The sequence below is a fragment of the Ursus americanus genome, chromosome 9 (genome assembly GCF_024610735.1).
Source record: "Ursus americanus isolate L20-20 chromosome 9, mUrsAme1.1.p, whole genome shotgun sequence".
Classification (NCBI taxonomy): domain Eukaryota; kingdom Metazoa; phylum Chordata; class Mammalia; order Carnivora; family Ursidae; genus Ursus; species Ursus americanus.
This window is the reverse complement of record NC_142135.1, coordinates 7,715-28,597: the sequence shown is the minus strand read 5'-3', so window position 1 is coordinate 28,597 and position 20,883 is coordinate 7,715. Positions and strand designations below refer to the sequence as shown.

The 20,883-nt window shown below is 45.6% G+C and overlaps 1 protein-coding gene across 3 annotated transcripts; it reads left to right on the top strand.

The window, feature by feature from the left end:
- The first annotated feature begins 12,877 nt into the window (after nt 1-12,877).
- On the top strand, nt 12,878-20,170 carry C9H8orf33 (chromosome 9 C8orf33 homolog). Of its 3 annotated transcripts, none has more exons than XM_087864438.1 (5): nt 12,878-12,915; nt 13,000-13,323; nt 13,515-13,599; nt 13,750-13,896; nt 16,476-20,170. In XM_087864438.1, exons 1-5 carry the CDS (start codon nt 12,910-12,912, stop codon nt 16,592-16,594), a joined length of 681 nt encoding a protein of 226 aa, XP_087720564.1. In that variant the 5' UTR covers nt 12,878-12,909; the 3' UTR covers nt 16,595-20,170. The 3 variants fall into 3 exon arrangements, with proteins under 3 accessions (XP_087720564.1, XP_045633390.1, XP_045633389.1); XM_045777434.2 differs by lacking the exon at nt 16,476-20,170 and adding an exon at nt 14,392-15,281; XM_045777433.2 differs by lacking the exon at nt 16,476-20,170 and adding an exon at nt 14,389-15,274.
- Nucleotides 20,171-20,883: the final 713 nt, after the last annotated feature.

Below are 20,883 nucleotides of genomic sequence, written 5' to 3'. Positions count from 1 at the left end.
TTCACCCAGCCAGAATTACTCTGATTATTATTTCCCAACAAACACAGAAGGCATCACAGGCTCCCTCCACCACTGCAGCCCTGACTGCCACCCTGCCTGAGACCAGTCCCTTGTTGGGGTGCTGAAACCTATCTCTGCCCCATCCAGTCCACCTGTTCCAGCAACTACCAGTTATGTTTCTAGAAGGGGGGGTGGGAGTAGGGGGAGTTGTCCAATGGAGTGAGTGGTTAGGTAAGATGATTGCCATAGAACTGACCAGACTGACCAAAATGGTCATTCGGGTAATGTCGGATTCCTGCCTTTGGAAACAACTGACCTTTCTTTTTGACTTGTTGACTTTTACTTGTAGGGGAAACATTCGTGGAAATCCAAAAATATGCAGCCCTTTCCCACATCCCTTCCTCGTTTCAGTCCTTAGCCCACCTGCTGGATGGTGGGAGACCTGCTAGGCAGACCCCTTGGTTGGGCTTAGGTAGGTTACCGCGGCTTCCCGACCCGGCTCCTCAGCTCCCGAGCCTGGCTGGGCTTCCCAGCCCCACGCTTTTCCTCCACATTCTCTCCAGGTCACTGGGGCTGGGACCCGTGGTACCTGTTGGAGGTGACCTTGCACTCCGGAAGGCCACCCCATTCTGGCCGCAGCGAGGGAGCCCCAACACAGATCTTGGCCCGCCTAACCCGCGTCGGTCTGGGGATGTGGCTGCCCAGGTAACCCTACCCCTAGCCTGAACCCGCACCACTGGCAAGTCTGGATTCGGGTACTGGCCCTCTTCTGGGCACGCTGTCCACCTCCAGGTCTCCTCCGAGTCTCCTATGCTCTTGAGTCTCTGATTCTTTCATTGACCCCAGTAAACGGGGTGGCCATGGATCTTTATATTCTCCACCAAAGGTTGCTACGGATTCTGCCCGTCCTGAGTCCCCGATAAACAAAGCCCCGGGAGTTTCTCCCCCTCCCGTGCCCACAAGAAACAAGGCCCCGAGATAGTGCCCTGTTCTCTGCCGACTATAAACACGGCAGTCCCTTCCCTTCCTCTGCCCCCAATAAACATGGCGGCGCGTCCCTGTCCATCCTACACCCCCAACAAACATGGCCCAAAGTACCTTCCACCGGAAGTCTGGCGCAATGGCTGCTGGGTCCACTTTCGAGTTCGTGGTTTTGACGGGATCCCGAAAAGTTGAACTAACACCAATAAAGATCATCCCCGCAGGTTTTAACCAGGTCACTGTGATTGGATTGAGTGTTCCCAGCCTCCTCAACTGCATGTTGTAATCTCAAAATTATACCTACAAGTGACGAACCTCCTCCACGGTGTTGATTCCAACTGGATTCAGTCTTAGAGGCAGCCATACTTGCAAGCTCTAGAGTCTCTTTATATTGCCCCTCCATGCTAACTGCATTTTTAGTGCCGTGATCAGGAACAACCAAGGATAGCCCGAAACATTTAACAATGTACATAGTTATTACTGTGTTGTGTGACAAAAGGGCAAAAGTAAGTGGATCCCTGGAATCTTCTTACCTTTGAGCAGCTACACCAGTTATGTCATGAATTTGCTAACTGGGTGGGAAGGACAAACCAGAATGTCCCCGAGGCTCTGGGAAAAGCCCAGGAGCTTCTGGCATGTGTCCCTTAGGTGAATCCATCAACTAGGCAAGTTAGTGAATTAGAAGGGTGTGTTCAGGTTAGTTTGGAAGGAGGTTGGTGTTGGTGAGTATTATTGCCCAGGACCTTGTGAGGACAGGTGAGATGGGAGGGACTAGGAAGCTGAGGGGTAGGAAAGGAAAGTGGGATGAGGGAAGTGCAGGTGCCCTCTCCTCTGTTCTGCCTTACCCACAGGTTCTGATTTACCTTCCATGCATGCAGACCTGCTTTCTCTTGCTCTGTGCTCCAGGCTGAGATGACCTTCAAAGACTGCAACCCTCTCCTTGATGAAGTGGTACCTCCTAGGTCCTTCTCAGTGGGGCTTCTACAGCGACATGATGCAGGAGACCTGCAGGAACCTAGTCTTGCAGGGTAAAAACTGTCCTGCAAATCTTAACTGCATCTTAGCTTCATCTTCTCTAAGCATAACTGTGGATTCTAAAGCTGAGTGATGTTTGGACTTGGGATCCATCAGGGCTTAATTCAAGAGAAGGCCTCATCTCTCAGACAGTTTAGTACACTGGGAAGACCATGGATTTGAAGTCAGACCTGGGATGGGGTCAGTTCTGTACCTAAAATCTTGTTTAAGACATTTAAATTCTCTGAGCCTTGGTTTCTTTCTTAATTTTAAAAAAGATTTTATTTATTTATTTGAGAGAGAGAGAGTGCAAGTGAGAGAGAGCATGAGTAGGGGGAGAGGCAGACTTTCCTGTTGAGCAGGGAGACCGACGTGGGGCTCGATCCCAGAACCCTAGGATCACGACCTAAGCTGAAGGCAGCCCCTTAACCGACTGAGCCACCCATGTGCCCTTGAGTCTTGGTTTCTGTTAAGAAGAGAATAATTCCTTTCTTATGGAGTTGTTTAAATTAAATGAGACAAGTATATTAAGTTCCTAGTTGAATACCTAGTACCTTATAGTGAATAAAAAAAAAGTTCAATTTCCTCTTCTCCATTGTTAAGGACAGTTTGAAATGGGGTGTCTTCTTTTGGGATCCCTGATTTTATGCTTTTTTCCTCTTTGAGCTCCTTTGATAACCAGCCTAAACACTCCAATTCCAGGATTCCTCCAAAGGTCCAGCATGAAACCCACACCCAGTGTCAGCTGATTTGTAGCATCAAAATTTATTTTTTATTTTTAATTTTTTTAATAAAAATTTTTTATTATGTTATGTTAGTCACCATACAGTACATCCCTAGTTTTTGATGTAAAGTTCCATGATTCATTACTTGCATATAACACCCAGTGCACCATGCAATACGTGCCCTCCTTAATACCCATCACCAGCCTATCCCGATCCCCCACCCCCCTCCCCTCTAAAGCCCTCAGTTTGTTTCCCAGAGTCCATAGTCTCTCATGGTTCATTCCCCCTTCTTTTTACCCCCCCTCCTTCTTCCCTTTCTTCTCCTACTGATCTTCCTACTTCTTATGTTCCATAAATAAGTGAAACCATATGATAATTGTCTTTCTCTGCTTGACTTATTTCGCTTAGCATTATCTCCTCCAGTCCCATCCATGTTGCTGCAAATGTTGTGAAATTGTTCTTTTTGATGGCTGAGTACTATTCCGTTGTATATATGGACCACATCTTCTTAATCAAGTCATCTGTTGAAGGGCATCACAATCGTTTTATCTGGGATTCTTAGTTGTGTGAAAATATTGAAGTTGGAAAACTTGCAGGATCAAGGGAAGTGGTGTGGGAAACAAGGATGCTTGGGAGGAACGGGGGCAGCAGGCCCACGTAGCCGAAACTGGCTGCTCTGCTAAGTGAAATTTCTACCAGTATTCCCTCTGCCTTTCTCTGATTCACATACATAGGTCACATATGTTCTCCCTGACTGGACTGTGGCAAGGAGAGGAAGCTTATGACTCAGCTTCCCAAGAGGAAACCTCGAATTTATGTCCCTCCAAGATTACACACAGTGGGGCAGAGGCAGTTTCCCCCCTCCCCCCAAAACTGGGTGCTACTGAGAAGGGGGCAGGTGTTGGAGAGCCAAAAAACCAACAAATGCCAACCATGAGAGGTACATTTATCCAAGCACTGTGCCAAGCTCTTCACATAATCTCACTTAATTCTTGCAACAAACCAATGAAGGCAGGTGCAACGACTCCTCCCTCCCACTTTACAGATGAAGAACTTGAGGATCACAGAGGTTAAGTACCTTCTTTAAAGTTACACAGTAAGTATTGGAGCTGAGATTTGAATGCAGACATTCCCGCCTTCACAGTAGTGCTCTTGACCACTGCACCATACTCCTTTTCTGCTTTCCCATTGAGGAAAGGAGACACAGTTTGTTATTTCTCTATAGCTAAATATTACCCTTAACCCCCTGGACTTTTAAAATTATGGCTTCCCTGTCTCAAACAACACGACTTTGTAAACCTAGAGACTGGCACTGGTGCAGGTATGTTCTGTGTGCCCAAGAAACATCATTTACTTTCCCATGAGCAGGAATCCCATGTTCTGACCTGGTCAGCTCAGCTTACTAGCAAAAACAGTGACTGTGAAATTATGTCTAATTTGGGAAGTTTAAAAAGCAAATAGAAAGTCAAGATAGGAATAGCAGATGAGTCAGGAAGGGGTGAATAGAATACTGGACTATTCAAAGGTCTTTATGTCATTCAGGAGGAAGGTGAAAATATTGACAAACCTTAGACTTTTATACATTAAGAAGGCATATTAAAATTTCAAGATTAACCATAAAAGAATAGAAATAGAGTGTGTAGTTTACAAGCTTGTAGAGAGGTAAACACTGAAAGAAAGAAAGTTTTTTCAATTCAAAGTAAGGCAATTCAAAACTTTTTCAATTCAAAGTAAGGCAAGAAACGAAAAAAAGTGACAAAAAGCAGGATATTAGTCATAAAAGTCATAAAACTTAACCAGGTTAAGTTTTCCTGTTATAAGGCAAAGATTACCAGACTGGATTTTTAAAAAATCAGGATTTATGGAGACCTATGTAAAACCTGAGGACATAAAGTTTAAAAGTAAGAAGATGGAAAAAAGAAAGCTATTGAAGCTGTATAACTATGAGATGAAGTATGAACTTTAAGACCAAGGTCATTACTATAGATAACAGAATGCCATTACGTAATTCTGTAATTATTTAAACAGGAAGAAACAAATATTTTAAATTCACAGAATGCAGTAGCTTCAAAATACTTCAAAGTTATAGAATCATGAAGAGCAATGCACACACTCACCATCACAGTGGGGGTGTTATGTGCCTGTTGCACACACTCACCATCACAGTGGGGGGTGTTATGTGCCTGTTGCACACACTCACCATCACAGTGGGGGGGTGTTATGTGCCTGTTGCACACACTCACCATCACAGTGGGGGGGTGTTATGTGCCTGTTGCACACACTCACCATCACAGTGGGGGTGTTATGTGCCTGTTGCACACACTTGCCATCACAGTGGGGGGTGTTATGTGCCTGTTTCAATAAGTGAAAGGAAGGGGCACATGCACTACAGTGTTCACAGCAGCAATGTCCACAGTAGCCAAACTGTGGAAGGAGCCGAGATGCCCTTCAACACAATGGACAAAGAAGATGTGGTTCATATAGACAATGGAATATTATTCAGCCAGCAGAAAGGATGAATACCCACCATTTGCATCAACATGGATGGAACTGGAGGGGACTATGCTAAGTGAAATAAGTCCATCAGAGAAAGACAATTATCATATGGTTTCACTCATATGTGGGACATAAGGAATAGCACAGAGGACATTAGGGGAAGGAAGGGAAAACAGAAGGGGGGAAATCAGAGTGGGAGATGAACCATTAGAGACTATGGACTCTGGGAAACAATCTGAGGGTTTCAGAGGGGAGGGGGGTGGGGGGATGAGTTAGCCCAGTGATGGGTATTAAGGAGGGCACGTGTTGTAATGAGCACTGGGGGTTATACACAAATAATGAATCATGGAACACTACATCAAAAACTAATGATGTACTGTATGGTGACTAACAAAGTAAAAAAAAATAATTGATAGACCAGAGAGACAAAAAAATATATAAGGAATTGAATTTTTTTCCCTTCTGACACCAACTATGTGGTGCCTTCTCCAACACCAGCTAGAGTCCCATAATTCAACTAAATTTCGACACTAACTCCAGAGGTAGAGCAGACCACACAGGTTAAGGGCTCACCCACAAGACTGCCCATACTTCAGATACCAGTCACAAGCATCAAGTGCTAAGGATACTTACACTTCTGTATGACTGAGATACCAAATCAGGGGTTCCCACAACCCCTGTGCCCAAGTACAACAATTTGCTAGAAGGACTTACAGAACCCAGGAAAATAATAACTTATGATTGCAATTTATTATAAAAGATACAAATCAACAGCCAGATGAGGAGGTAAGTAGGGTAAGTCTAATAGGGTCCCAAGTACAGAAGCCTATGTCTCTATGGAGTTGGGGTGCACCACCTCTCAGCACATGGATATGTTCATTAACTTGAAAGCTCCCCAAATCCCCTCCTTTAGGGGTTTTCATGGAGGTTTCAATATGTAGGCATGATTGTGGTCATTGATGATTAGCTCAATTTCTAGCCCCTCTCCCCTCCCTGGAGATTGGGAGATGGGGCTGAAAGCTATTAGCTTCTAATAAAGTCTCAGTATTTCTGCTGACCAGCCCCCATCTTGAAGCTATCTAGGGGGCTACGATGGGCCTATCATCCTTATCACTTAGGAAATTCCAAGGGTCTTAGGAGCTCTGTGCCATAAAACAGGGACAAAAATCAAGTATTTTTCTTATTATATCATATTTTTTAGACAATTTTTTGTTCCATTTTGAATTATAATAGCAATTAAGCAATAACATATGCAGGATTAATTATAAAAATTGTGAAAGGTCTTTAGGGACGAAGTTTTGAAACTTTATGGAAAAATATACAGAAGACCTAAATAAATGAGAGGTATAACAGGTTCATGTTAGATTCATGATTATTTAATATGGAGAGTGAATTCGCACCAAAATCCTCTATAGAATTAATTCTAACAAAATCCCAAAGTTTTTAATGGAAACTGACAAGTCAATTTGAGAATGTATATGGAGAAGCAAAGGCCCAAGAATAGTTGAGGTGCCCTTGAAGTAAAAGAACAAGGTGGCAAGATTTACTTTATCTATATTAGACGTATTATATATATTTTTTAAATTTTTATTTTTTCATTTTAAAATTTAAATTCAATTTAATTAACATATAGTCCATTATTAGTTTCCGAGGTAGAATTTAATGATTCATCATTTGCATATAACACCCAGTGCTCATTCCATCAAGTGCCCTCCTTAATGCCCATTACCCAGTTACCCCATCCCTTCACCCACCTCCCTTCCAGCAACCTTCAGTTTGTTTTCTATAGTTAAGACTCTCTTATGGTTTGTCTCCCTCTGTTTTTGTCTTATTTTTCCTTCCCTTCCCCTATGTTCATCTGTTTGTTTCTTAAATTCCACACACATGTGAAATCATATATTTGTCTTTCTCTGACTTACTTTGCTTAGCATCATACCCTCTACTTCCATCACGTCATTGCAAATGTCAAGATTTCATTCTTTTTGGTGGCTGAGTAGTACCCATTGTATATATAGACCACATCTTCTTTATCCATTCATCTGTTGAAAGACATCTGGGTTTTTTCCATAGTTTGGCTATTGTGGACATCGCTCCTATGAACACTGGGATGCTGGTGCCCCTTCTTTTCACTACCTCTGTGTCTCTGGGATAAATACCAAGTAGTACATTGCTGGGTCGAGGGGTAGCTCTATTTTTAACATCTTGAGGAACCTCCATACTGTTTTCCAGAGTGGCTGCACCAGCTTGCATTCCCACCAACAGTGTTAAGAGGGTTCCTCTTTCTCCACATCCTTGCCAACATCTGTTGTTTCCTGAGTTGTTAATTTTAGCCATTTTGACCCATGTGAGGTGGTAGCTCATTGTGGTTTTGGTTTGTATTTCCCTGATGCCAAGTGATACTGAGTCCTTTTTCCTGTGTCTCATGGTCATTTTGTATGTCTTCTTTGGAGAAATGTCTTTTCATGTCTTCTGCCCATTTCTTGACTGGATTGTTTGTTTTTTGGGTGTTGAGTTTGTTAAGTTGTTGTTGTTGTTGTTGTTTTTAATAGATTTTGGATACTAGCCCTTTATCTGATAAGACATTTGCAAATACCTTCTCCCATTCTGTAGGTTGCCTTTTAGTTTTGTTGACTGTTTCCTTTCCTGTGCAAAAGCTTATCTTGATGAAGTCCCAATAGTTCATTTTGTGCTTTTGTTTCCCTTGCCTTTGAAGATGTGCCTAGCAAGAAGTTGCTGCGGCTGAGGTCAAAGAGGTTGCTGCCTGTGCTCTCTAGGATTTTGATGGATTCCTGTACCACATTTAGGTGTACCACATCCATTTTGAGTCTATTGTTGTGTATGGTGTAAGGAAATGGTCCAATTTCATTCTTCTGCATGTGGCTGTCCAATTTTCCCAACACCATTTGTTGAAGAGACTGTCTTTTTTCCATTGGATATTCTTTCCTGCTTTGTTGCAGATTAGTTGACCATAGAGTGGAGAGTCCATTTCTGGGTTCTCTATTCTGTTCCATTGATCTATGTGTCTGTTTTTGTGCCAGCACCATATTGTCTTGATGATTACAGCTTTGTAATACAGCTTGAAGTCCAGAATTGTGATACTTCCCACTTCGGTTTTTCTTTTTCAACCTTCCTTTGGCTATTTGGTTTTTTTTCTGGTTCCATAAAAATTTTAGGATTGTTTGTTCCAGCTCTGTGAAAAATGGTGGTATTTTGATAGAGATTGCACTGAATGTATAGGTTGCTCTGGGCAGCACAGGCATTTTCACAATATTGTTCTTCCAATCCATGAGCATGGGATGTTTTTCCATTTCCTTGTGTCTTCCTCAGTTTCTTTCATAAGTGTTCTATAGTTTTCAGAGTACAGATCCTTTACATCTTTGGTTAGGTTTATTCCTGGGTATCTTGTGGTTTTTGGTGCAATTGTAAATGGGATCTCTTTCTTCTGCCTCATTGTTAATGTATAGAAATCTAACTGATTTCTGTGCATTGATTTGATATCCTGTGACTTTGCTGAATTCCTTTATCAGTTCTAGTAATTTTTTGGTGAAGTCTTTTGTGTTTTCTACATAGAGAATCTGTCATCTGTGAAGAGTGAGACTTTGACGACTTCTTTGCTGATTTGGATGCCTTTTGTTTCTTTTTGTTGTTTGACTGCTGAGGCTAGGACTTCCAGTACTCTGTTGAACACCAGTGGTGAGAGTGGACATCCCTGTAGATCGGACTTATTATAAAGACTGGCAGTTAAGCAGAGTGGCATTAGTGTGGGGATACACAAAAGGCCTAACTGAACACAGTGTAGAGCTCTGAAATACACCCATGCATATGTGCACATGAACTTCAGAGGTGCGCTGCAGATCTGAATTCCACAAATGGGTTAGAAAAGCTGATTAGTCATATTTTAAAAAATAAAACTGACTCCCACTTTACAAGACACAAAAATCACTTCCAGACAAAAAATTTGAATGATCCCAGGTTAAAAAGAGGTCCCTAAGACACAAAAGGGGAAAATAAAAAGATTGATACATTTAACACTGTTCAAAATAAGAATTTATTTTCATCAAATTATACTATAATGAGAATGATAAAACCCTACAACCCGGCATTACCATTCCTAGATATAGCGTAGAGAAATACCTGAACACAGGTGACATTGAAGAGTATGCCCAGTGCCTTGTTTCTAATAGCAAAACAAGTGGAAGAAACAAATGTTTATTGTTGGGTGTTCTTGTACCATAGAATATCATCACCAGTGGAGACAGTGACCTACAACGGGAAACAGCAACATGTGTAACCCTCACAAACTTGTTGAGAAAAACAAGCTTAAGAACACATACAGGATGATTTAATGCATGTAAAGCTCAAAACATGCAAAACTAAACAGTATTGTTTAAAGATACATATTTATGTTATTTTTAAAAAGATTTTGTCAGAGAGTGAGTGAGAGAGAGAGAGCACAAGCAGGAGGAGCGGCAGGCAGAGGGAGAAGCGGGCTCCCCACTGAGCAGGGACTCAATCCCAGGACCCTGGGATCATGACCTGAGCTGAAGGCAGCTGCTTAACCAACTAAGCCACCCAGGAGTCCCCATATTTGTTATGTACGCACACAGATGTCCTGAAAGACATTGATAATGTTCTGTTTCTTTAACTGGGTGGTAGTTACATGTGTTTTTTATTTTTACCTTCAAATATGTTTATTTATACAGTCAATCTTCATTACTGTGGATTCCGTATTTGCAAATTCACCAGGTTGCTGAAATTTACTTATAACCCCCAATACCTCCCCTCATGCTTTCACAGTCATTCATGGACATGCACAGAGTAATGAAAATTCTGGGTCACTACACTTCCGTGTTCCCAGCTGAGGTTGAACAGTCAACACTGCTCTCATACTGTAAACCAGTATCCTTTTCATAGTATATTCATATATATCAATATATCAATGTTACGCTTATTGCATTCTTGTGTTTTTTGGTGGTGATGTTGCTGTTTAAAATGGCCCTCAAGCATAGTGCTGGGGTGCTGTCCAGTGTTCCTAAGGTGTGCTGTGCCTTACGGAGAAAATACATGTGCTATATAAACTTCATTCAGGTACTAGTCGTCGTGTTGTTGGCCATGATGTCAATGTTAATTATTCAACAACATATATTAGATATATATGTTTATATTAAATAGAAATACACAACAAGGTGATATATAAATCAGTTGATGAAAATGTGACTGGAGGCTCCCAGGAACCCAACTATACTTCCCCTAGGAGCGATGGTTCAGTATTCACAAATTCAGTGTTCTCAGTTACTTTAAAGAACTACCTTGAATGATAAGTGGCTGCATATGAATATTGATTTTGCAGGTATGAAATTTGTAATATATTTTCTTTTTTTTTTTAAGATTTTATTTATTTATTCGACAGAGAGAGAGAGACAGCCAGCGAGAGAGGGAACACAAGCAGGGGGAGTGGGAGAGGAAGAAACAGGCTCATAGCGGAGGAGCCTGATGTGGGGCTCGATCCCATAACCCCAGGATCATGCCCTGAGCCGAAGGCAGGCGCTTAACCGCTGTGCCACCCAGGAGCCCCTGTAATATATTTTCTAAAGAAGCTAGGGGAATAGGCAGAGGAAAGATGGTTTTAGTGGAGACTAGTAGTAGAGACTTATCTATTCAAGAAATAGGGGAGTAGCCGTGGTGATGGAGAGAGAAATGTTCGGAGTGGTTTCTGGAGTGGTTGTGGAGGTGCAGAAGCCAGGGAGAGGAAGCTGAAGATTTGTACTTACTTTTATGAGTGCTTTTTACACGCCAGGGTGGGAGGCAGTGGAGAGATGTGGAGACTTACTGATATGGAAGGCTGGGTCCTCTATGCCTTCCTCTCTAAAGTTCTTCAAGGACCTGCTGTCTGGGTCTGGGGGTTTGAATAGGTTCTAGTACTGCCAGGGAACGAAAATGAGGTGTCTGTGCCGGGCAGAGGGCAGTGGGGTTGCAGGGGCCTGTAAGGAGAGGCTCAGAAGGCTGGGAGATCAGTGGGACCAGAGTAGAGTGATGTGTGGAAACAGTGGCCTTTGTATTATTTCTAGGGCATGTGCTGGCTGGAAGGTCAGGCAAACAGCTGTCCATGTCAGCTAAGAAGCTTGGACTTCATGCTGGAGGAAATAGATTTCTAGGCAAGAGAGTAACACGGTTTTTGTTTTAGAAAATTCCCTCCCACCACAGGATGTTTCAGAACAGAGGAGAGGGAGTGGAAGTGGAGAGATTAGCAAGGCCTGGATTGAAGTTGTTCAGGGCAGAGATGGTGTGTGTCCTGGGAGGGGTGGAGGCCATTTAGGTGATACACTGATAGGACTGGGTGCCTGATTGCATATAGGGCTGTGGGAGAGGACAGTCTGGCATGAGGCTTGTGCTCAGACACAGATGTCTGGGTTGAGAAGGCTTTCTGGAAGAAGCAAGTCTGGGCCAAGTCACATAGGTTGACTCACAGCCAAACAAGGCAGGAGAAAGCCCTTTTGGATCTGGAACCCACTCACCACCAAAACCTCCAGTCGGCCAGGACTGAAACACATCCTAACTGTGGTAGCTTAAAAATGTGTCTAAAGTTTTTAATATTCCTCCCTTCAAGAGGGGTTACCAGAGACCCTAATTTAGAACCAAACAGCTATACTGTTGCTAGATTCCTGATCCTGAAACTACCAGATGTTTACTGTTGCCGATCTGCTAAGTTTTGTGACAACTTGTTAGGCTGCAATAAATAATACACCAACTCTCTGTGATGACCACACTTCTACCCTCTGAGACCTCCCGGCCCAGGCAGGCAACACTTGCCATCCACTGCCTCAGGAACCCACACCTTCTGCCTCGATTTCCCTGACAGGAATCATCAGACAGCACTCAGACTCGTGTCCTCCTGAAGCCCCTCGTTTTTCTTGCGGAGGTCTGGTGACGCCTGTGACCCCGGGCAGGGAGGAGGCATCCTGGTCTGTAGTGCAGTATGGTGGGAGGACCGCCCTGGGCAGAAAGCCAAAGAGGCAAGGTAGATTGCGGGATGGGGCTCCCTCTCTGCCCTTTCCCCGGCCGCGCTCACATCCAGGCCACCAGCAAGGGCGCAGGCTCCTCCCCTCTGTTTCTGAAACCCCCCACATTCCCAACCTCACCCGCCCCCAGCCCGTCCGACCCTCGTCCCAAGGCAGCAGAGGGATCTTTAAAACACACATCCGAGTAGGACAAAAGCGCTCTTCGGATGGACGCCTCTTCCCCTTGCGCTCAGAATCAAAGCGGACAGCGGGCTCTCCTACAGCGCCTGCATGACGGGATCTCGCCCAACCCGCCGACCTCGCCTCGCATCACGGCCCCTGCCCCCGGCCTCCTTCCCGCTACCGGACCAGTCCCGCCCGCCTGGCACGGGCTGCTGTCCCGAGGTCTTTGCTAACCACGCGCCGTCCCGTTTCGGCCGCTATTCACGACGCTTCTCCGTGACAGCTTTTCTCTCCCCACGAGGTGAGCTTTGAGAGCATTCCCTCGTCTAGTTCGTTGTCCTTGCATCCAGAGCGGTGCCTGCAACGTAGCAAGCACCGGCTCCTCCAGCGGATCTCAGCGGCCGCAGCGCCGCCCGCGCCCAGCGGAACTCGGCGCCGGAGACGCGTTTCCGGAGGACGGAATTCGGGGTCGGACCTCGGGCCTACGTAATCTCCGGCGGCGACGGCGGCGCATGGCGGTGAGTTGTGCCGAGACATGGGGGATGCCAGGGTCTTGGGCCGTTGGCGACCCCCCATGACCCTTGTGCTGGCCCCTCCTCCAGGCCCTAGGACAGCCTTCTCTGGAGAAATCAGCGGCCGCAGGCCCAGGTACCGCCCGCGCTCCCTGCAGCCCCCGGCCCCCTGGATCGCTTCTTGGAGCCCCGAGTGCTTCCGCCGTCAGGTCCCATCCAGTCGGTCTCCGCTTAGAGCCCTCCACGTGCAGTGACACCGCCCCCGGGGTGCATCCCGAGCGCCGTGGAGGCGCCGCAGCCTCCAAGAAGCAAAAGAAGAAGAAAACCCGGAACGGGGCCTCCGTGGCGAGTGGAGGCGGGAATGTCTCAGAAAAGCCGGCCTCAGAGGAAGCGCCCCTCAGCGCGGAGGCTCAGGCAAGGGCGGGCCTCCGTTGGGAAGGGTGGCGATCCCCGACGCGTCCCGGGTGTGAGTGCGCTGGCCGCTGTGGTGGTCGCGGATTTCGGAGTTAAGGCAGGGAGGGGGGTGGGAGGCGTCCCTGTGGGATGGGCATGAAGGCCGCGGGGTCCTGCTGCCGACTCATAGCCGCTCTTCCCAATCATTACAGGCCGAGCAGCTGGCCCGGGAACTGGTGTGGTGCGTGGAACAGTTGGAGCTGGGCCTCAAGACGCAGAGACCCAGTCCGAAGCAGAGTGAGGAGTGTTTCTGTAGAGTTGGCGGGAGGGGAACCCTGAGAGTACTGCTATGGCCTGCGGGTGGTGCCACGGGATGGAGTTGTCTTTGCTGTAGGACCACAGGAGGTGAAGACAGAGGAAGTTACTAGGCATTTGTTTTTATCCTAGGAGAGCAGGCTGTTGGGGCAATCCGAACCCTGCGCAGCGAAAGAACCCCCCTGCCCCGGAAGAGGCAGCTGATGCGCTCCTTGTTTGGGGACTACAGGGCTCAGATGGAAGCCCAGCGGCGCGAGGCCCTTCGGGTTCTCAGAACTGGTGAGGAGTTGGAAACTGGTTGATTCCTGGGGGTAGGGAGGAAGAACCCAGGGAGTGACAGGAAGAAACTCAGAGTAACAGGGCTGGTGGGGGCGAGCAGGGGGAGGACACCGACTCACGGAGGCGTGGGAGAGCAGGGAGAGAAAAAGCTGGGGCTGTCTGAGAGAGCGAGCGAGCGAGCGCGTTCGGTGGAGAGGGGCAGCGGGAAAGACTCTCAAGCAGACTCCCCGCTGAGAGCAGAGCCCTATGCTCTATGGGGGGCTGGACCTCCTGACCCTTAGATCATGACCTGAGCGGAAGTCAGGAGTCGGAAGCTTAACTGACTGAGACACCCAGGCGCCTCTGTCTCTAAGTGGAGTTTGATGATAATACCTTCCCTAAAATTTTGAGGAGTGAATCAGTTTTCTGTCCCAAGGGCTTAGAGTTGAATGCACTCAGGTAATGTTAGCTGTTATGACTCTGTTCTGACACTGACTGTCCCCTCCCCCACAGCAGCTCGCACAGCCCAGGTGCAGCCTGTAGGTGAGGCCACCAGAAGGAAGAGCGGAAGGGTCTGCAGGCCTCGCCAGGCAGGGGTAGCCAAGGCCACCCTGGACACTCCCGATGAAGAGTTTAGGTTCAATTTCTTTTAGCTTGTCTTCCATCCTCGAACAGTTCCCCTGCCCGGGTAGTGCGGGCGTGCGGAGCCTTTCCAGGACTGCTCTGTCAGACAGCTGTGGGGTTGGTCTGTCCATGGCTGGTCAGTGGATCTGGGGCCATGGCTATGGGACAGGTGTGAGACCAGTCTATTGGGTACTGTCAGGTAAGCACAGGACCCATTTGTAGGTTTTCAGATGGAAGTGTCCTTCCTGCCAGAAGAAGGAGGTCTGTTTAGAAAAGCTTCTGCAATAGTCTGAAGTGAGTGTTCAGCGTGTTGTAGAAAGAGTGTTTTACTCAATCTTTAGGCTGAGATTAAGCAGCTGTTTGTAGTAAGGACTAGGGAGGAGGCTGTCCAACTGTATACTGGTGCTTACTTACAACAGAATGTCCTGTCAGATGGTGTAGGGCTTTATGTCATAATGTCACGTTGCACTAATAAAACTATTTTTGTAAAAATGGATTGGTGAATTCATGTGCTAACCGTCTGTTAAATGAGTACAGATGAGGCAGGCGTCCGGCATGGTTGGGTTCCAGGCTCACCACAGTGCTTGGTCCTTTGTATTACCCTCATTCCTGGGCATGTGTCATCCTCAGGGAGCTAGTGTGGCTCCCAGAGGGTCAGGCTTTGTTGTTAGGAGTGGAGAGCTGCTTGTCCTCACAATCCTGGTGAAGACAGGGGTCAAGCCTCAGTAGATGACCTCTCCAGACCTTGACTGCTCTAAGTGATAGTCCTAGGACTTCTGTTGCATCGAACAGGTGGCTTAATCCTCCTCAGCGGTTGTGATGCCATCTTTGCTGGTGTCTCCCAAGCTTGCATCCCAGGCTAGAGAGATACCTGGAGCCCAGCTGCATACCCAGCATTTCTACTTTGATATTTCATGGGCATTTCAAACTTGATGTGTCCAAAACATTTGATTGGCCCCTAAGTCTCCCTTTGTCTTCTGCTTTTGAGTGAATGGCCCTACTGCCCACCTAGTTGATTAGGCCAAAAACCTGTGTCATCCTTTCTTGCTTTCCTGCTTCCACACAAGTGTTCCATACTTCTCTTGGTAGGTGAGTTCTGTCTTCAAATTACAATCTAATCTTCTGTGCTATCTCTTCACTGCTCCACATTCTAGTCCTGGCCCTGGCTCTTCCCCTGACTGCTGTGTGTGCCTCCTGGTGTTAGTGTCCCTACATCGTTCTTGCCTCTTGTGTGTTCAGTGCAGCCAGTGGTCCTCCATGTATACTGGGTCCTATTTCTCTGACCTGGTGACTTCATTGTACCTAGGATACAATGCGAAGGCTGGTGGACATTTAGGCTCTTGACCACCTCTCTGATGTGGTCCTCTTTTCTTATTCCCACCTTGCTGACTTCTTGTCTGCTCCTGAGATAGCCAGCTCAGTCCTGCCTCAAGGGCTTTAATCCTGACACGATGTTCACTGAAAGTCCACTTGTAGCAGGTCTTGGACTCAGGAGCATGGTGCATGGAGACTGGGAAACAGGAATCATCTGGAGATGAGATTGGAGGGTACTGTTTAGCCTCTGGGCCATGAACCCTGCTTCCCTCCTAGGTCATTTTTCTACTCAGGTTGCTCTTTCAGCTTGTACCCAACTGTGTTCTTGGCAGTGTTTCATCCATGGCTTGCATGTTGGGCAACCATAGCTAAGTCACACCCCTTACCCTGACTGCAGTTCACCCATCTATAAATGGGGTGGGTGTAGTGGTGCTAGGTGAGGTTAACTGGAGACCCTGACCTACCTGCACCACTCTCAGGCCTCAGTGTTCTGGTCTATGCAACAGGCCCTGCTGTGTGGGGGTCTCAACACCAGCTCCGTGGCTCTGCAGCTCATGTTTGGTTCTTCCTAGTGGCCTTCACAGCTATACCCACATGTCTGACACAATACCACTGGACGATCATCATCTGTTCTACGAACTTCTTTTTTTTTTTTTTTTAAGGTTTTATATATTTATGTGACAGCGCACAAACGGGAGGGGCAGATGGAGAGGGAGAAACAGACCTCCTGCTGAACAGGGAGCCCGATGTGGGACTGGATCCCAGGACTCTGGGATCATGACTCAAGCCAAAGGCAGATGCCCAACGGACAGACCCACCCGGACACCCCTGTTCTACAAACTTTTATCAGCACTTGCTCAGTTCCCCTTGGCCTGTTCCAAGGATTATATTCTTTCCAGCAGCTGGGGGTCCTCCCCCTTCTTTGGGTCCCATTGTTTCCTGAAAAATGGAGGTGTATCACCTACCTTCTGGGTGTCTGGACAGGATACACCCACATCCCCTGAGGTTTAGGAAGCCTCTTTAATGCCCACATGCAACTGCACATGGCCCAGGTATCCTGGGGCTCCCAGGAGGCCCCCCAGCCTAGTTCGCCAGCTTGCTGTGCTCCTGTGGGACTCACCAAAAGCTGGGCCCTCTGGCCTGAAACTCCCTCCAGTTTTGCCCTTCCAGTCCTTGGCTCAGCTGTTCCCCCCCACCTCTGGTCATGTGGATGTCCCACACGGGGAGTTTCAGAAACAGGTGACACTCAGCCCTCTCCCTATTGTTTTACTTAGAAAGGGAGACAAATCGTGAGAGACTGTTGGCTCCAGGAAACAAACTGAGGGTTGCGGAAAGGGAGGTGGGTGGGGTGATGGGAATTAAGGAGGGCACATGATACGATGAATACTGGGTGTTATATGCAACTAATGAATCACTGAATATTACATCAAAAACTAAAGATGAATTATATGTTCACTAATTGAATTTAAACAAAAAAAAAAAAAAAAGAGAAAGGACTGCAAGTTTTTTTACAATTCTTGATAATAAATTCCAGAGGAGTAGAAGATTCAAAGCTGTAAACAAACCTTTAGAAATGCTGGGAAAAAAGTAGAAAGACCTGTTCGAGACTGGAGTGTGGGAAAGACTTTTGTAATTGAGGAAAATAGGAAAGTGAAATAAAGCCTGGTGACAGAGAAGTGGTTCAAGAAATGGAATGTAAAATGAGATCACTGCACGCCTGGTAAGGAGAGATGTGCAGAATTTCATAAAAGGTGGCATGTCTCAGTTCAGAGTGTACGTGTCAGTGAAGCCGGGAGACTTCCTAGCCAGGTCAGAGTCACTTGCATCAGGGAATGCCAGAATCAGACTACACCGATCCACACCTCTCTTCCAGTTGTGGTGAACCTGAAAGCCATGACCACAGTGGTGGTTTTGGCCAAAACAATGAAAAGACCTATGGTGAACACACACTAAATGTGGATTGCCAGAGGGTGCAGGTGGCTGCGTTGGGGGCCAGCGAAGAGTAAGAAGCAGAGGAGGCACAGGGTGAGGGAGATGAGGAGGATGTAGCTGGGGGATTGGTTGTTGACCTCTACTCAGAGCTTCACGAAGACCCCAAGTATCACAGCTGCAAGAAAAAGGAGAGAGTTGTGTTACCCAGAGCTTTCCTCAAACACCAGAAAGATCACAGCCTTTGCGGAGTGGCAGTCTCTCTGACTGTTTGCATAGTGATTGTCTGGACACTTCACACAGTGGTCTGTCAGCATCGATGAGAAAGCAGAGATGTAATGCCTCAGGTTTAGTAACTGTTACACACCCCACTAACAAAACACAGTCACATTGGAACACTTGGACGTGTTTCTCCACACAGCTACAGGGAAGGTCCTTCATGCATAATTTTAGGTTTGCATTGCCCATTCCCTAATAATTTTATGGAAAAAATATTTCCTTTATTTCTCTTCAGTGTACAAGGGAGGTATTTATTTTGTCTTTCGTGGGGAAATTATAATAGATTCTTAGACTTGCAAATATCATTTCTTCTGGTTATGTCTTCAGTATGCCTTCTGATGCTAATTGGTTTTTGAAAAACCCCTCCTAACCGACACTGATGGTATGTGCGAATTGTTGATTTTATTAGGTTCAATAATGGTATTGTGGTTCTGTGGAAAATTGTGCTGGTATTTTTAGAAGTGCATACTGAAATATTTAGGTGTGCGTTTGTTATATGTGTAATTTATAATATTTTATAATACAAAAATGAAGCAAATAGGGCTAATTATTAAGTCTAAATGATGTGTACATGGCATTTATCACACCATTCTCTTCACTATATTTAAAATTTTTCCTATTATGTCAAGAAGAAAAACCAAATCACCAATGGCAAATCCTCCTAAGTTTAAAATATATTTACTTTTACCTTTGCTGGGTTAATAGTCATTAATTTCTTATCCCCCAAGTGAATTTCTACTGCAAGTTTAAACAATATAAAGTCCTTATAAAAACCAAACTATTTTGTCAACTTTAGTTAGTAAATTCTGCCATAAGATGGCAGTTTCCCCTCATTTATTCCCAACAGCAGTGTGGTAGTGTCCTTTTCCCATATTTATCTCTGAAGAATGGCATTGATGGGGATTTTGGGGTGGCACCAACGTCCTGTACAGTTTGGAGGCCAATTCTGTAGTGTGATTTGGACATTGTCCTGGAGGCTTACCAGGCCTCAAACCTGCTCATCTAACCTCTTGATCCTTCTCTGAACATCCTATCACTTCTTCTTCTTTTTTAAAAAGATGTTATTTATTTATTTGTCAGAGAGAGAGACGGCCAGCGAGAGAGGGAACACAAGCAGGGGGAGTGGGAGAGGAAGAAGCAGGCTCCCAGCGGAGCAGGGAGCCCGATGTGGGGCTCGATCCCAGAACGCCAGGATCACGCCCTGAGCCGAAGGCAGGTGCTTAATGACTGAGCCACCCAGGCGCCCCTGAACTTCCTATCACTTCTTATATGAAACAGACACATTTGAAAACTAATTTAAAGAATCGACAGTGCTCTTAGGTCTCATTTATTTATTTATTTATTTTTAAATAATATTTTTTAATTATATTATGTTAGTCACCATACAGTACATCCCTAGTTTTTGATGTAAAGTTCCATGATCCATTACTTGCGTATAACACCCAGTGCACCATGCAATACGTGCCCTCCTTAGTACCCATCACCGGCCTATCCCATTCCCTCACCCCCCTCCCCTCTGAAGCCCTCAGTTTGTTTCCCAGAGTCCATAGTCTCTCACGGTTCTTTCCCCCTTCTGTTTACCCCCCTTTCTTCTTCCCTTTCTTCTCCTACCGATCTTCCTACTTCTTATGTTCCATGCATGCAAAAGAATGAAACTTGACCACTCTCTCACACCATACACAAAGATAAACTCCAAATAGATGAAAGACCTCAATGTGAGACAGGAATCCATCAAAATCCTAGAGGAGAACATAGGCAGCAACCTCTTTGACATCGGCCACAGCAACTTTTTTCATGATACATCTCCAAAGGCAAGAGAAACAAAAGAAAAAATGAACTTGTTGTACTTCATCAAGATAAAAAGCTTCTGCACAGTCTTAGGTCTCATTTAGCATGTTTTTTAGTAGCTAGACAGCTCCTAGGTCTCTTCAGCCTGTTGAATCTTCCCATTTCTGAGACATCAACAACCTGCAAAACATTTTTGGTAGCCTCATTTGATTTGTTAAATCAACAAGGCAAATTTTCTTTAAGTGCAATAACATTTTCAAGATGGGAAGTCAATGAGTAGGAATTAACCAGGCAAGGTAGGTGGTGAGGGCATTGCAAGGCAAATGTATAATTTACTGATTACATAGTGGAATTATTAAGTTTCAGCAATAGAATTACTAAATGAATTAACTAAATGTTTGAATAAATGATGGCTGAATAATGAAACCCTACCTGTAATTACATAACTTTCCCCTGGGAGAATGGGAGGGAGTAGGTATAGAGGAGAGAGATGTTGCTGCAGGTACCTGACGGTCTGGTTGGACATCTCCCCATGTGAACTAGAAGGGCTATCATTAAAGGCAGTCTTCCCCTTCAGAGAGATTTTCCTGAATCCTGGGACCCAGTCTGTTTGCGTACAGAGTAGGGAGCCTGAACAATAATGGGAGAGACATTTTGCCATAGATTTGAAGGATATTCACAGTAGTTATAATATCTAATAGTGAACAAAAGTTAATGTTTTTCTCCAGACCAAAGATTTGTAGGTTTTTAGAGTACTGGCAAGTATCACCCTCAGTTTATATATTGAGAAAGTAGTTAATAAAATCAGAACCCATGTTTGGGAAAATTAGTAAAGAAAAAAAAAAACTCGGAGTGCCTGTGTGGCTCAGTGGATTAAGCATCCGACTGCAGTTCAGGTCATGATGTCAGGGTCTGGGATTGAGCCCTGCACTTGGTCCGTGCTCAGCGGGGAGTCTGCTTCTCCCTCTGCCCCTCCTCCCTGCTTGTGTGTGCTCTCTCTCTCTCAAATAAATAAAATTTAAAAATCTTAAAAAAAGAAAAATAAAATCTCAATGCTGAGCAGTAGGCAAATGT